Source organism: Anneissia japonica, unplaced genomic scaffold (assembly GCF_011630105.1).
Source record: "Anneissia japonica isolate Jap-2015-1 unplaced genomic scaffold, ASM1163010v1 scaffold724_len3256291_cov202, whole genome shotgun sequence".
NCBI classification, from domain to species: domain Eukaryota; kingdom Metazoa; phylum Echinodermata; class Crinoidea; order Comatulida; family Comatulidae; genus Anneissia; species Anneissia japonica.
Genome location: NW_022744966.1, coordinates 1,282,678 through 1,297,745, shown reverse-complemented (window position 1 = coordinate 1,297,745; position 15,068 = coordinate 1,282,678). Strand labels below are relative to the sequence as shown.

At 37.5% G+C, this 15,068-nt stretch overlaps 2 protein-coding genes across 4 annotated transcripts in view; one reads left to right on the top strand and one right to left on the bottom strand.

The window, feature by feature from the left end:
• Positions 1-7,164, bottom strand: part of LOC117119858 (alpha-methylacyl-CoA racemase-like) — a 10,456-nt gene extending 3,292 nt beyond the window's left edge. The window contains exons 1-3 of one of the 3 annotated variants that reach the window (XM_033264838.1): positions 7,031-7,164; positions 4,923-5,175; positions 3,538-3,681 (exon numbers count right to left, since the gene is read on the bottom strand). In XM_033264838.1, the coding sequence (XP_033120729.1) occupies positions 3,538-3,681; positions 4,923-5,169 (391 nt within the window). In that variant the 5' untranslated portion in view covers positions 5,170-5,175; positions 7,031-7,164. Of the gene's footprint in view, positions 1-3,537; positions 3,682-4,922; positions 5,179-7,030 lie in introns of those variants that run through there. The other 2 variants (XM_033264839.1, XM_033264840.1) reach the window with 2 other exon arrangements.
• A 2,917-nt stretch (positions 7,165-10,081) lies between these two features.
• Positions 10,082-15,068, top strand: part of LOC117119879 (mortality factor 4-like protein 1) — a 7,524-nt gene continuing 2,537 nt past the window's right edge. Inside the window, exons 1-4 of the mRNA XM_033264863.1 lie at positions 10,082-10,219; positions 13,431-13,477; positions 13,675-13,742; positions 14,030-14,116. Of these exons, the coding sequence (XP_033120754.1) occupies positions 10,165-10,219; positions 13,431-13,477; positions 13,675-13,742; positions 14,030-14,116 (257 nt within the window). The 5' untranslated portion in view covers positions 10,082-10,164. The remainder of the gene's footprint in view (positions 10,220-13,430; positions 13,478-13,674; positions 13,743-14,029; positions 14,117-15,068) is intronic.

Sequence of the window (15,068 nt, the reverse complement as noted above, 5' to 3'; positions counted from 1 at the left end):
AACAATAGAGAAAACTTTCTCAGTCACTACTGCTATAAAATATTACCATAGTTCCCCGGGTAGAATCCCACACCGACTTTACGCCCAACTTCGCATACACGAATTTCCCCGGGTGATGTCCCAGGGTCTGAGGATTGGGTAAGTCGGCCTAGCAGGCCTTGCCTAGATCGATAAATTTAACAAATGCTCAAAAAATAAAGGAATTGTCTCCGAATTCTGCCGACTTGAAACTCTTAAAATTGCTTAAAACTGATATTGGTCGTCATAAATTAAAACACAAAGCCCATTCTTGTAAATTACTTTGTTGTTTACTGTCGCTAAAAATAAGCAACTCGCTAACTGCGGCTAAAGAAAAGATAGACAACACCACGGTCCGTCCCTATAAAGACCTGCCCAGTGGGCTGATCGGATCGTTAATTCACAGCGTGAAGACTCACATGTTTCCACAGAGATTGGCTGCTAAAAATAACTTGTTACATCATGCAAGACTGATTTCTTCGCCCGAATATTGTTTTGATAGGCTATTGAATCGTAGGCAAAGATACTAGAAATACAAGATAGAGTTCTCGCATTGAAAAAATGAGGCGGAAGTCGTGCCCAACGTAGGCGGCGCCCTTCTTTTTATCCATGCAAGTTTCCTATACTTCGTGCCCAACGTACAGGGCGCCCTTCTGTTGCTAAGTATATCCAGACGCGAAAGGCGCCCTTCCTTTTCCACTAATAGAGGAAAACTTTTTCACTAAGAGTGCGTCCGGCCATGCGATTCTGCCATGTATTGTTGTTTTATTCTTTACTGATTCATGATTATGCTTTAATTGTTTTGTGTATTATTTGGATAATAGCAACGATTTCTACCGCCACCAAGGAGGTTATGTATTCACCGATGTCACTGTCTGGGTGTCTTTCCAGTTTGTTTTTATATCTCAGTATCTTTGTTGAGAATTGATAATAAAATACGCGACGACTTGGTAACGAAAGTTTGGAACAAGTTTTTTTAGATCCAGCTGTAGGGGGCGTCCCATTTTTCGTATTCCCACCATGCATTCCGGTGGAACACAGTGGAACACTTTTTTTGTGTGGAGAAATCTATCTTGTATTTCTAGTATCTTTGATCGTAGGTGAAAACCACCTTGCAAAACGATCGTCATATCCGTCTGGTCATACACTAGGCCAAGGGAATCCCGGGGTATAATTCCACTCCCCCCCCCCGAAATCGGGACAGTTTCGCGTTCATGGGGATGGGATTATACCCGGGGAACCACGGACTATTATATTCCCTTCATCACACTGGCAAGTACTAGTGGATACTTCTTGCAATTATTTTTTTTTTTATTCTAAAAATAGGGACGTACCTATTTTTTGGTGTTTTTGACATCAGAAATCGGGACGTCAATTTAAGATAACAAATTTTGAAGTATGATTAACATTTTCGGGTATCCAAAGCTGTCATGTCCTAAAAAGCTCCCACCTTAACCCAAACCATGGTAGGGCTGGGGTGGTGTTGGGTTACACCACAAAATGTCCTTCATTTTTATTTTTTCACAATTTGGCAGATTTGCCACTGTTTTGAACTTGACTGGTCAAACCACAGAACCAAAGTTGGCGGTTTTAGAAGTCAAATTTATCCATTTATTGTCTACTAAAATAGTCTTCATTGTTTGACATACCTTCTCCATGGTTTGACAAATTTTCTTTCGTTCTTCGTTCAAAATCTGCTTAGTGACACGCATGCGTAATAAGTAGAATAGTTATCACAATAACTACAACCACTGCTCAGCTCTGCATACTGCATGTCACGCATGCGCTCTATGGTGGTAGATAAAACGTGCCTCGGTCAATGATTTATTTTCGAGTTTGCAGAGAGTTAAGAATACGGAATACTCATTTATTTTACATATTCAAGTATACATGACATGACTATGTTGTAAACCAGTAAAATTACACAGCAGTCGTAAAAAAAAACTTCATAATACTGACGACACGTATGTTTTTCTGTGTTTAAAGTACAGTAACTGTGCACAATTAGTTTTTTTCTGCACCACTTTCTTTTAGTTTTTTTTATATATAGGCCTAGAGGAATTTCATTTCAACGATTGTAAATAGTCTATCCATGATCAAACTAATGCCGCCAAAAACTGTCAACTTTTGCTCTGTGGTTTATCAAGCCACAGACCTCTAGGGTCTAATTCCAGTAATGGAGGTCAGTCTGGTCAGAATAGTAAGTTGTGTTTATATGAATGCATTTATGCTACATATTCAATCGTTACAAATACTCTTGATTTTTATTTTGTCGCGGATTATTGTTTATTGATCTGTATGGTAGTCTTGGGGTAGACCAATATATTATTTATTTTAACAAGACTGACTGAATGCTGCTGTCGTCGTCGTGTTTTGTACGTATTGCCAGGGAACTGTTATAGTGTATTGCACACCAACAGCAATGTCAATTGCCGTGTTCATCGTGTGTAAAAGACTTTAGGTAGGTAAGCACATTCGATTCAATACTATAATGTAAAATGTTGTTCAGATCATGTTAATTTTTACTAAAACACACTTCAGATCACGTTAATTTTTACTAAAACACACGTTACACCTACTAGACGACAAGCAGTAGTCGACTTACCACAACTACCTAAGTTCACGCTAGGGCCTAGACGTTCGCATAAACAACACAGACAACTTCTCTAGTGTAAACTGTTAATACTCTCGCGATAGAAAACAAAATTTCCGCAAAATATTAAACACGTTCGATCCAATATCCATTATGTAAAGACCGTGTTTGGTTAGATCACTTTTTTTCATTTTTAATAACACGACAGAGGCCTAACACTACCGACGATCCCGTAAACAATTGGTCAACTACACCATGGAGCTATAAAATATATACCTCCATGACTACACCAACAAGGTATGCATTATGGAGCTCGCTTACCCTCTCGCGATGAAAAACAAAATGTCGGCAAAGTTTTTCCGACGCATGCATATATCGAAATTTTCTCCTAAAAACGACTCAAAAATGGTGGTAGGGGGTATATGTTTTATCGCGTACGTCCTACATTTCTCATCTAACATAAAAAACAAACAATTCTTGCACAACTACATGTCCACCAGTTACTATGAGGAAAACATTATACCCACCGTGAGGCACCGTTTAGGAGCCTGTTCGTTTACAAACACGCTGCTCACTTTGCTCACACACACACACACATACATTTCATGTTCGAATTATCCCATTAGTTCCTTGTTACCTTAAGGTCACAAAGGAACTAATAATGGAATTTTCCAGGATAAAGTAGCTATACTTAGTAAATTCATGTTCACACCATTCCATAATGACAGGGTTTAAAATGAACCACAGCATCCGGGTAACCTTGTATTCTTCCAAAAGATGCAATTGGTTTTTTTTTAAGTGCATACAAAAAAATAATGTTAGTATTCCTGTCACAGAAAAACAACTACATGCATAAACTCCTAACACAGAATTGGATCACAGGGCTTGTTTGTGATTTCAATAACAACGAAATCTGTTTGACAAACCTGTTAAAGCAAGGTAGTTGATATCATGTCCAGCCATTCTTTTAAAAGCACCTGCTTGTCCAAATCCTGTCATCCTTGCATAGATCAGTCCTGGGTTTGATTTCATCAGAATCTGAGGTCCTAGACCCATTTTTTCCATCACACCTGGGTAACAAAGTTTAAAAGTGTTGGAATTACAGAAAGTAAGGTAATAAATCATTCCTGATGATGATTATGATGACATAATTAATGTCGAAATATTGAACCTCAACACAATTGCATTGCACTTTAATACTTGGGAGTATATATTATACCGATGTTCCGCAAATATGGTCCGCGGCCCACATTTGGGCCGCAAAACATTTTTGGAGGGCCGCGAAGCTGTCTGGAAATTAAAAAAAAAAAGAGACGCTTCATCATGGAGAAAATAGTTTTTAATAAAGCCGCTTCGTTGTTACAGCAATTGAGTCGCTTGCGCACGCTGCTAATGTGGCAGATGCCAGAAAACTATTTAGTTAATAGCGGTTTTTGTGTCTATGCCCCTCGGGAGCTAGACACTATATGTTATCGTCTAGTATTAACCCTGTAAGATCGAGTAAATCTGTTATGGAGGAATGATGAGATGAGTCAAGATAAAAATAAATGTAAGACCTGTCCTAGAAAGATCACTACAGTAAACAACACACATTTCTTGATAACCGAATACCCATGTGGATACTTTATTACTAAACATAATACCTGTATAGTAAGGTAGTCTTTTAAAGCTGCGGAGTAACAGAGTGTGCGTCAAAGTTTTTGGAAGGAGAAAGCTATGACGTGTGTGGCTGAACCGTGTTTGGTTGAATCATGGTAGAAGAAAAACAATCAACAATTGTTGGGGGAGAGGGGAACACAAATGTACGGTATTATTTATTTAATAAAATAATATTTAATTTGTATACAATGAAATTTTATCACTGAAAGAACAGATAATGATGTCAAAATATTGTATATAGATGGAAGCTTCATGATCAAATATCCTTGTCAGTATTTGTTATGTTGGTCCCTGGCGCGGCTGGGCTGCTGGTCCGCAGCTTGGTGCCTGGAATCGTAAATAGGCCGTAAAGTAAAAAGTTTGCGGAACGCTGTATTATACTATCTTATCTGAGATTAATATGTGGACCTTTCGGTTTTAAGGTAATGAAGACTCAAGATATAAACAATTCTGCAGTAGCTCTAATACTGGTACGAGTCAATCCTTCAAATAACAGGATATCTTGATCTACACTATAATTAAGATATTCTGTATTTAATCATGAGAATGAAGCTGTTTCAGATTACACACATATGTGCATATTAGAAACTTTTTGTAAATATTGTTATAGTGATACATTTTTAGATATGGCTTATTATAATTCAGTCCTTACCAGGTCTGTAAGGCTCAATGAGAACATCAGCAGTTTTACACATCTTGTGCAATACTTCCACTCCAGCTGGCTTCTTTAAATTTAGTGCTACAGACAACTTTCCTCTTGCAAGACGATCAACTGTCATCATTTGTTGGACACGATCCACACGAATCACTTTAGCACCAAAGTCACTTAGTATCATGCCAGCAAAGGGTGCTGGAGCCAGGCCTGATAGTTCAATGACCTTTATACCAGTTAATGCCATTGCTACCTAATAAAATAAAAGCCCCCAGATTATTTTCAAAATATCAGATTGTATACATGAACCAAAAAAGCGAGACTAGGCCTAAATGGATTAGAATTATGCCAGCCCCACCAAAGCACCTCGGTTTAGCATAAATTGTCGGAACAATATCAACAGCGTTAATTGACAACCAGCCGCGATGAATGTAACACCTAGACAATAAACAGGTTGTGTTTGCTTTACTATTAATATACTTACTAGGGCCTAGGCCTATGTTTACTCGAGCGAATAAGCGCCCGGGCGCTTAAAATATTTTTTGCACTTTTTGAGGGGCACTTATTCGAACGGGGCGCTTATCAAAACAGAGTGGAAATTCAGGGGGCGCTTATGGAAATAGATGAAAATCGAGGGGTTCTTATGAGAACTTATTAAATTCAAGAGGCACATTTTGAATGAAAAACGATTATAAAATGTCATCAGGAAACCGCAAATTACGAATGGTGGTGCGGCGGAAAAGATAATCGTCCAGAGAGCATGGCTTGTCATGACAAGAATGTTGTGAGTACAGTATTACATAAGAGCAGAATAGCAGATATTAGGCCTACATAACAGCAGAATAGCAGATGAAATTAGTGGTGGTGGTTAGCTTGTTAGCCATCGGCCGATTGAGACTAACAGGATGGCATGATCATTGCAGGTTTTCTTGAAAACTCAGATGAGAATGTGTTAGCTGCAAATTGTCGGAAAAGCAGTAGGACTAGGCTATAGAAAAATGTAAGAAGATGAAAGTTGGAAATATACTATCTGTCCGGGGAGCTCTCATCTGTCCAAGATAAATATCCTCATTTTGATATTGACTAAAGGAGAATGTGATTCCACTCCACACCTCAAATCATGCCAACATCCACAGTCCAGGATTGATTGAATTAATGAGGGGGCATATATTCAAATTAGAAGGGGCGCTTATTCAAACGGGGCACTTAAGGAAATTCTCAAGTTAGGAGGGGGGGGGGCGCTCATTCGAGAGGGGCGCTTATTCGTGCGAGTACGGTACTTTACAAATAGGCTTACATCAGTATCAGTACCCTGAATTTTGTCAAGCAAGATGAATTAAAAGCTTGGTTATGAAGATTTGTTAGCCTAAAAATTGACTCTTTTGCCCAGTTCTATTATTATTACTTATGAGAACATCATAATTATCAATAACCTAGGGCTTTCCCTGCTAAAAAAAAAGTACAGTATTTGTGTATAGGGATTTGTAGGAGGTGAGATTGCAAGGGGTGACTTTGCTAGGAAGGGGCAGTTGACTGTGTCTACTTTTTAGGGTGGTTAGACGAATTACCCATTGAGCTAGATAGACTACAGTTGGGTTGGGACCTACCTAGCCCTCTACCCTCCCTACACTAATAGCTAGCTAGGTACAATAGGCCTAGCCCCGTAAAGTTTTTGAATTGCACGAATAATGATACCTCAATAATGAAGTCAAATTTGGGCGGAAAATAGGTGCACGGAATCGTAATTGATTGTTGCTGCAAATTGTATTGGTTATATGCTAAGATATGGTCAAAGCCTAATTTTCGGGAAAATCTGCGCGAAAATCGGCCCTTATTTTCCGAAATGTGCGGACGGATTTCTAGGCCAAACATAGGCCTATCCCCTGCGGAGGCCTTACAGTCTGGCTATAGCCTAGGGCCTAGCCTAGCTAGCTAGCTAGGACTCAAGGACTGTCTGGCTGGATTCGTCTGGCTAGCTAGCTACCTACCTAGGCCTAGGCCTACTGTAAGATTCCAAATAAAGTAATGAATGCGATAACGAACTGGCATGATTTACTATTTATGCTATCTATATTGTAATTCAACATTTTGCCTTCATAATACAATACCTAATTTCTAAACAAAGGCCGATTCGACGGTTTTGTTTGGTTGGTTGGGAAAGGGGTAGAGAACTCTATGGTTGGATAAGACGCTAGGCCTATACTATGGAACGCCCACAGTGACTTCACCGGCGGCTATAGCATTCAGCTGCGCATTTACCATTCGGCGACCCATTGCATTCAGTGCATTTGGCATGCGGCGGCGAATTTTCATTCGGCGGCGACCACGTATTCGGCGCATTTGGCATGCGACTACATCATTCGACGACTTAGCATTCGGCGGCTAAAGCCTACATCATTCGGCGACTTTAGCATTCGGCGACTATAGGCCTATATCAGTTAGCGACCTTTCATCCCATAGGACAAAATGGGTAATTTTCAACGCCTGCTTACAAGCCTAACTTTTATAGCTGTATATTTGTTGTTAATCTAGTTTGTGTTTGTGTTTTTCTACTACATTTGAACAAGAATAATGATAATACTTATGATTATTATATTTTGATGTTATTTGTAACAATAATGAATTAATTCGTGTGTCTAAAACAATGACTCTGTGACATTTAAAAGGGCTCGGTCGTTGTAGTCCAGTGTCCTTGGCCCATGCAGTACTCTGGAGTGTTTGGAATGTAACCTCATATTGAAAATTTATAATACAATCCTCGAAAAGCATTTTATTTTACGTATGGGTTTTGTACACTAAACATTAGTTATCATTTTGATTTCACAAACATAGGGTGGTTTACTTAATTTATCATTATCAGTGGCGGCCCCAGGAATGCAAAGGGAAGGACTTGCACAATTTGGGAAAGTATGAGCCCCACCATGGTTGAGGCGAGGAAAGAAAAATTATGATTGTGACACCTCTAGATTGCCGGAAATGGCACTCTCAGACCTAAATTTTAATTATAATTTTGCTTTTGTTTTTTCCATTAAAAAAAAATAATTTTGAAAAATTTAGGGTTGGCTCGGCCCCACTTGAATTCGCCACTGATTATTATGACGTAATTGTGAGATTGCGTCAACGTAACACTGGAGTTTGTAAAATCTTGGTCTCACTAAATCGAAATAGATGTCCGTGTCAAAGGCTGCTTAATTATTGTTTAAAAATGGCTATATAAAATTCAGTTGACTAACTATAATTTTTTTTTTAAATTAGGAAAAACAGTCCTAACATCCTATGTATGTAGATAATATTAAACACTAGTATATACGTACGGGTCATACAGTAATGCCGTAATATACAAAAGGAATAAATCGTTTATAGTAGAAATTGTGCACTTTTGAGTTTGTAAAAACATTGACCTAATAAGTATACACGCTTCTAATTTTAACAACGTCAAGTACATTGTTTTCACAATAAATTTAGCCTCTGATAACCACTGCACCCATGAAATCGATCAAGTGTTTCTGAGATGGTTATGAAAAGTATAAACAATTGCGTTTTTACTCAGTTTTGGTCCGGAAAATACGTACCACACTTGGAAAAGTGAACAAGCAAAATTCACGAGTCATGCGTAATTGTTATTCTTTCCATACACTTTTAAAAGTGGGGTTTTAATTATAGAAGATTGGTGAAAATTGGGGGGGGGGGAGAGACAATCGATATGATGCCCCCCCCCCCTATTTTGAAAAGTGTCCCCCGTCCCCCACCGATCGACGCCCATGCCTTTACTAATATTCCCAGCCCACCTTAACATACAATACCCCCAAACAGAAAACATCACCGATACGTAGAACATCAAACATATGTCCTGTTTAAGCGCAAAATAACCTAGTTTTCTAAGACAGTAGAGTCTACTATTTAATTTCTTAACTACATAATCAGTATGATCCCTCCAACAAAGTTTATTGCCAAACACCACCCCAAGAAGAATCTACAATCTCCACTTTTTGACCAAATGTTTACTTTATTCGGAACAGTTCTGTTATTCTTCCTGAAATCAATGTGCATTTCTTTTGTCTTATTTATGTTTAATTAAATTATTTCCACAATACTCAGTAAATCTAAGAATTTCAGAAACATACAGGGAATCATTATTATTATTTATGAGACCAATCAATGCTGAGTCATCCGCAAATTTGATCATTGGACAACTCGGAGAAGTAGACCTAAAGTCTGACGTGTAAATCGCAAACAAGAAAGGGACCAATCAATGCTGAGTCATCCCTAATTTTATCATTGGACAACTTGGAGAAGTAGACCTTAAGTCTGACGTGTAAATCGAAAACAAGAAAGGGACCAAAATAGTTACTGTTTTGGTCCCTTTCTTGTTTTCGATTTACACGTCAGACTTAAGGTCTACTTCTCCAAGTTGTCCAATGATACTGGTAGACACCGTATCGGAAATAACGGTATTCTGTAGCTTAACATACTGAAGACGGTCGAACAGGAAATTAAAAACAAACAAAATTAATAAACTTAATACATTTACATATATATTTACATATACAGTACTGTATAAATACTTAGACCGCACCTACAAAACCCATACGTGAAATGAAATGCTTTCCAAAGATCGTATTATAAATTTTCAATATGAGGTTACATTCCAAACACTCCAGAGTACTGGATGGGCAAAGGACATTGTACTACAACGACCGAGCCCTTTTAAATGTCACAGAATCATTTTTAGACACACGAATTTATTCATTAGTGTTGCAAATAACCTCAAAATATAATACTCATAAGTATTCATTATTCTTGTTCAAATGTAGTAGAAACACACAAACACGAACAAGAAGAACAAATATACAACTATGAAAGTTAGGCTTGTAAGCAGGCTTTGGAAATTACCCATTTTATTCTATGGATGAATGGTCGCCAATTGATATAGGCCCGGATATAGGCCTATAAATAGTCGCCGAATGCTAAAGTCGCCGAATGATGTAGGCTTTAGTCGCCGAATGATGTAGTTGCATGCAACATGCGCCGAATACATAGTCGCCGCCGAATGGAAAAGTCGCCACCGTATGCCAAATACGTTGAATGCAATGGGTCGCCGAATGGTTACGTAAAAGCGCAGCCGAATGCTATAGCTGCCGCTGAAGGCACTGTGGGCGTTTCATAGTATGGAGAGGAGCTAGATCGACATCTCTCATCACATGTAATAATTGCACAGCAAAAAGGTCACCAGAAAACAGCAATGGCACCTCAGAAATCGAAGTTTTCTGATGGCGTGCCAACGAAATTTACAGAAGGTTTTTATATTATACTTACGCTTACACTTTATAATTATAATTATGTTTTAATTTAAATTTCGAAAATTTTGCATATATAGTTAAAATTAAATAGATTAGGGCCTTACATAGGCCTAGGCCTAGGCTAGCTGGGCTAGCCTACTAGCTAGGCCTAGGCCTACTAGCCTCCCTACCTAACCTTGGCTAAGCCTAGCCTAGGCTGGTAAGGCCTAGGCTAGCAAAGCCTAGGCCTAGAGAGACTATAGGCGTATTCGACTGGTATGTTTTGAGCAGCTCTTTCTACTCAAACTGCACATGTCGTATTCAACTGGTCGCACGAGCAACACAAACTCCTCACAAGAGCGGCTCGAACTCCTCGCTGTTTTTTTTTTTAACGAGCACAACGAGCACACTCCGAGTAGGCCTAGTAAATCACTCCTCGGAAAAGCACCAGTCGAATATGCCATATGTTGGCCAGGCTAGGCCTACCCTAGAGGCTAGCCTGTCTGTGTAGTAGGTAGGTCTTTTCCTGACCAAGCCCTACAGCAGTAGTTGTAGGCCTCTATGTAGGCCTAGCTAGTCATAAAGTCACATAATTGAAGGCTATGCTTACGCTGCGGCGTAAGCATTATTGAAGAAGGCTATGCTTACGCTGCGGCGTAAGCATTATTGAAGAAGGCTATGCTTACGCCGCTGCGTAAGCATTATTGAAGGCTATGCTTACGCCGCGGCGTAAGCATTATTGAAGGCTATGCTTACGCCGCGGCGTAAGCATTATTGAAGGCTATGCTTACGCCGAGGCGTAAGCATTATTGAAGAAGGCTATGCTTACGCCGCTGCGTAAGCATTATTGAAGGCTATGCTTACGCCGCGGCGTAAGCATTATTGAAGGCTATGCTTACGCCGCGGCGTAAGCATTATTGAAGGCTATGCTTACTTACGGCAAGGTGTAATTACTACGTCCAGATGATGGGGTGTCTCATGTATAGACATAGCTTCCACAAAGTTTTAAAAAAGTAAAAAGTAAATTTATTTACTGATATTGATATTAACTTATTATATTATGATGATTCAACATACAGTAATATCTCCCAATTACGAACTCTCGATTTTATAAACCGAATTTGCGTCGATGACGTCATTACGAACAATTGTTTTAACTACAAAAACACTTAAAAATATATTTACAAGTCTTCAGAAATAATTTAAATTGTTACAGAGAAAACATTCTACCAATAAAGTTTAAAGCAAGAAATATCAATTGTTTTCAGCCGAGATATATTGTATATGAGCTGTGCATGCTTGTTCAGACATGCTGTACAGTAAATCTCACTTTTTGATTATTGGGGGCACTATTCGCATGGATTCACAATCTTTATGAAAAGAATAATGACACTCGTTTTGGGCATTATATGGTCATGTTTTCATTTGGAAATCACTTCAAATGAATGCTTCACAGTGAGCATCTAGGTAATTTCTCAAATTGTCCACAACACACACACTAGGCCTAGGCTTTCCCTTCCACTCGTGTAAAAAATATTTGCCCTGTTGGTTTGCTCATGTGTGCCGCCTGTGATTGAACATTGTTCTTAGATGGGTTTATATACAGACTCACCTTACCCAACAAGAACAATGTTAATATGGACACTATGGATACTAAAGAAAAAAAATTGATGATCAATGATCAATGCTAACGTCTTGGTGTAAGCATAGACACTGCGAAAAATAAACAGGTCAGTACCGTAATAGATTGTAAATTAAGGCCTGCGCGGTGAATATATCCTCCGCACAAAAATTAGCCCACACATTTCGGAAAATAATACTTAAGAGCCGATTTCTGCGCAGATGTTGCCGAAAATTAGGCTTTGACCTAATATTAATAAATAATTGTATTATGCAGTAGTTATGATTCCGCACACCTATTTTCCTAGTGATTTTCCGCACAAATTTGAGCAAATTTTTGTCAACTTGAACATAGAAATCAGTGTATTTAAAAAATGTTTACCATTAATTTTACAGTGAAAAATGATAGTGTTTTTATTATTTTTATCTTCCATTATAAAAATTAGGGTACACATTTTAAAAATAATTTTAATAATTTCTATGCTCAAGTTAACAATTTGTATGCTACTGCAAAATGAGAAAGTAATTTCAAAAGGAAGTTGTTTTATCATTATCATATTTGTGCTGGTTTGTTTAGGTGCAGTGTTGGAGAGCCACTCTGGTAGTGTTTTACACTTTCCCCTTCCTCGGGTATTGTCAGTTGGAACTTTTAATTTTGTCTTCCCATTTTGTGTGATCGGTATACTTGGAAATTAAATAAAATATCTAAATAAAATAAAAATTCAAAACAAAGGAAATGGTCATAGGTTTTTGAAAAAAAAATTACATAAATAAATAAAAAAATTTTTTTTTAAATAGGTGACATTCAGAACAAACGGTAGTAATAAAGGGCAATGCAATAGAACAACATTCATCTAGATCTACTAAATATGTTCAATAATGCAATATACAGTATAAATATATCTTGTAATTGCATTTTATTTATTTGTTTATTTACCTGGATGGATGATTCCCTAGATTTTCATCCATCCAGGTGTTTCTGCTGTATGGTGAAATGGGACCTGCCTGGCAGAATGAACCCCTAACATGTCAAGTGTCCAGGCATATTTTGGTCTTAACCTTGTATATTATACAAATATTGACTGCTCATGAGGGGATTGGTGAAATCTATTGCCCCTCGGTGATGTGGAGACCTTAGCCGATCTTCTCTTTTGTAGAATCTAGAGCAATCAATATTTGTTTTATATACCTCATACATAGGTTCTACGAGGCATAAAAATGTACTTCCTAGCCTAGGCTAGCTAGAGGCATACTACTGCTAGTAGAGACGATCAAAGAGTGTGTCTAGGTCTAGCTCTTGCTCATTTTCTCAATTTCAGCAGCACCCATCGTCTTGCAATATTTGTTGAATATTGACAAGACATATTTAATTTGTCTTTTGGTGCTTTTGCAATTGGCTTCATCAGGAAGTAATGCTAGGCCTAGGCTAGTCCTTCATCCAGGAGCTTGAACCGACCAGCCTCTATTGTTTATCGTGTACTCGCTGATCCGTGGCACGGTCAAGGGCCTTTATGAGAAAAAAAAATAAAATAAAAAATTACATCTAATAAATCTATCAATATTTGAGTGTTTGTATAAAATAACATGCATTTATTTTGTTTATTTACAGGTGAACGAGTTTTGTGTTTCCATGGACCACTTTTGTATGAAGCCAAGGTAATGTCTGGAAAAAAAAATCTACATTCATTTTGTGTTTACATAGTATTCAATTGATTTAATAACAAGTGTTAATGAATTGAATTTACAAGATTAATTTTGTTTAGGTCATTGTACGAAGATGTTGCTGTATAATTATATTGTATTTTGTGCAACTACAAAACGTGTGGTTTCTTTTTTTTTTTACTTCGTTTCAGTGTGTCAAGTCAAATGTCAAGGAGAAAACCATCAAGTATTTCATTCATTACAATGGTTGGAACAAGAAGTAAGCATATAATTACCAACAGTAGTAGAAGCTAACATTGATTGATTCAGAAAAAAATGCAGTTGTGACATTAGATGTTTATTAGGCTGATACAAGAGATGCTGCCATTTGCTTTCTTTATGTTATGGCATGCTCTTTGTTGGATACTGTATGCTAGCTTTAACTAAGAATTTCTTTCTGATTAATCCTAATTACTTGTGTATATAAATTAATTTTAACTTTATATTTTAATTAGTTATTTCATATCATAGTACTTATAAGGTTTTCATCAACTTATTGTTTTCTAGTTGGGATGAATGGGTTCCTGAGAGTCGGGTATTGAAGTTCAATGATGGAAACATTCAGAGGCAGAAAGATCTTTTAGCTGCTCACTTGTAAGTGTTATTATAATTTCAATTCAACTGATATGCTAATCAATTAAATGAGTTGTATTAATATGTTGGGTCAATTTGCTATATTAAAAATATTTAAAAAAATAGCTATGTAACTTCCATTTTACACAACATTGGAACCTTGTCAAAGACAAATAAGTGTATAATGTCATCGTCTTACATCAAACTCATTTTTCAAGGTGTTACAAAAAGCTAATTTTGTGAATATTGTACATGCATACTTCTCTATATTCTCACAACAGAGAACTCGATCAACTAGTCGAGTACAATCTCCAAAAAGTTATCACATCAATGAGGCTTGCCTTCAGCTCACTTCTACTCACAAGTACCTTGGTGTTAACATTGCATCTAATTTATCATGGGGTGCTCACGTTAATGATGTCACTTCCAAGGGTCTGAAACTTCTTGGCTTTATTAAGCGAACTTTGAAATACAATCACTCCGAAGCCTTTATCAAATTATATAATTTCCTCGTGAGACCAATTTTAGAGTATGGAGTACCGAGTTGGTATCCATTTCAAGCTGGACATTTGAAATCTATTGAAAAGGTTCAGAGAAAAGCAACTCGTATGAGCATCCCAAATGAACTCAGATCTGTGTTAAGCTATGAGGAGAGATTAGTTAAATTTAACTTGATCTCTATGAAGGCTAGATACGATTTCATTCTTGTAGCTTTTGTTTGTAAATGCCTTTATCATGTATATGATTTAAACTGTTTGGAATTTGTTAAGATCAACACAAGACACTCTGATGATTTGCGTTTTTGGCATGCCTTTGCCCGAACCAATGCATTTAAATTCTCTGCTTTCAATTATTTTTCCATTGAATGGGAAACTCTTCCACTTGAAGTATGTGATGCTGCTCTCTTTAACATTAACTTATTTCTCAGAAAGCTAAAAGAACATTTTTACAACTGAGAGAATTTCAGATATGC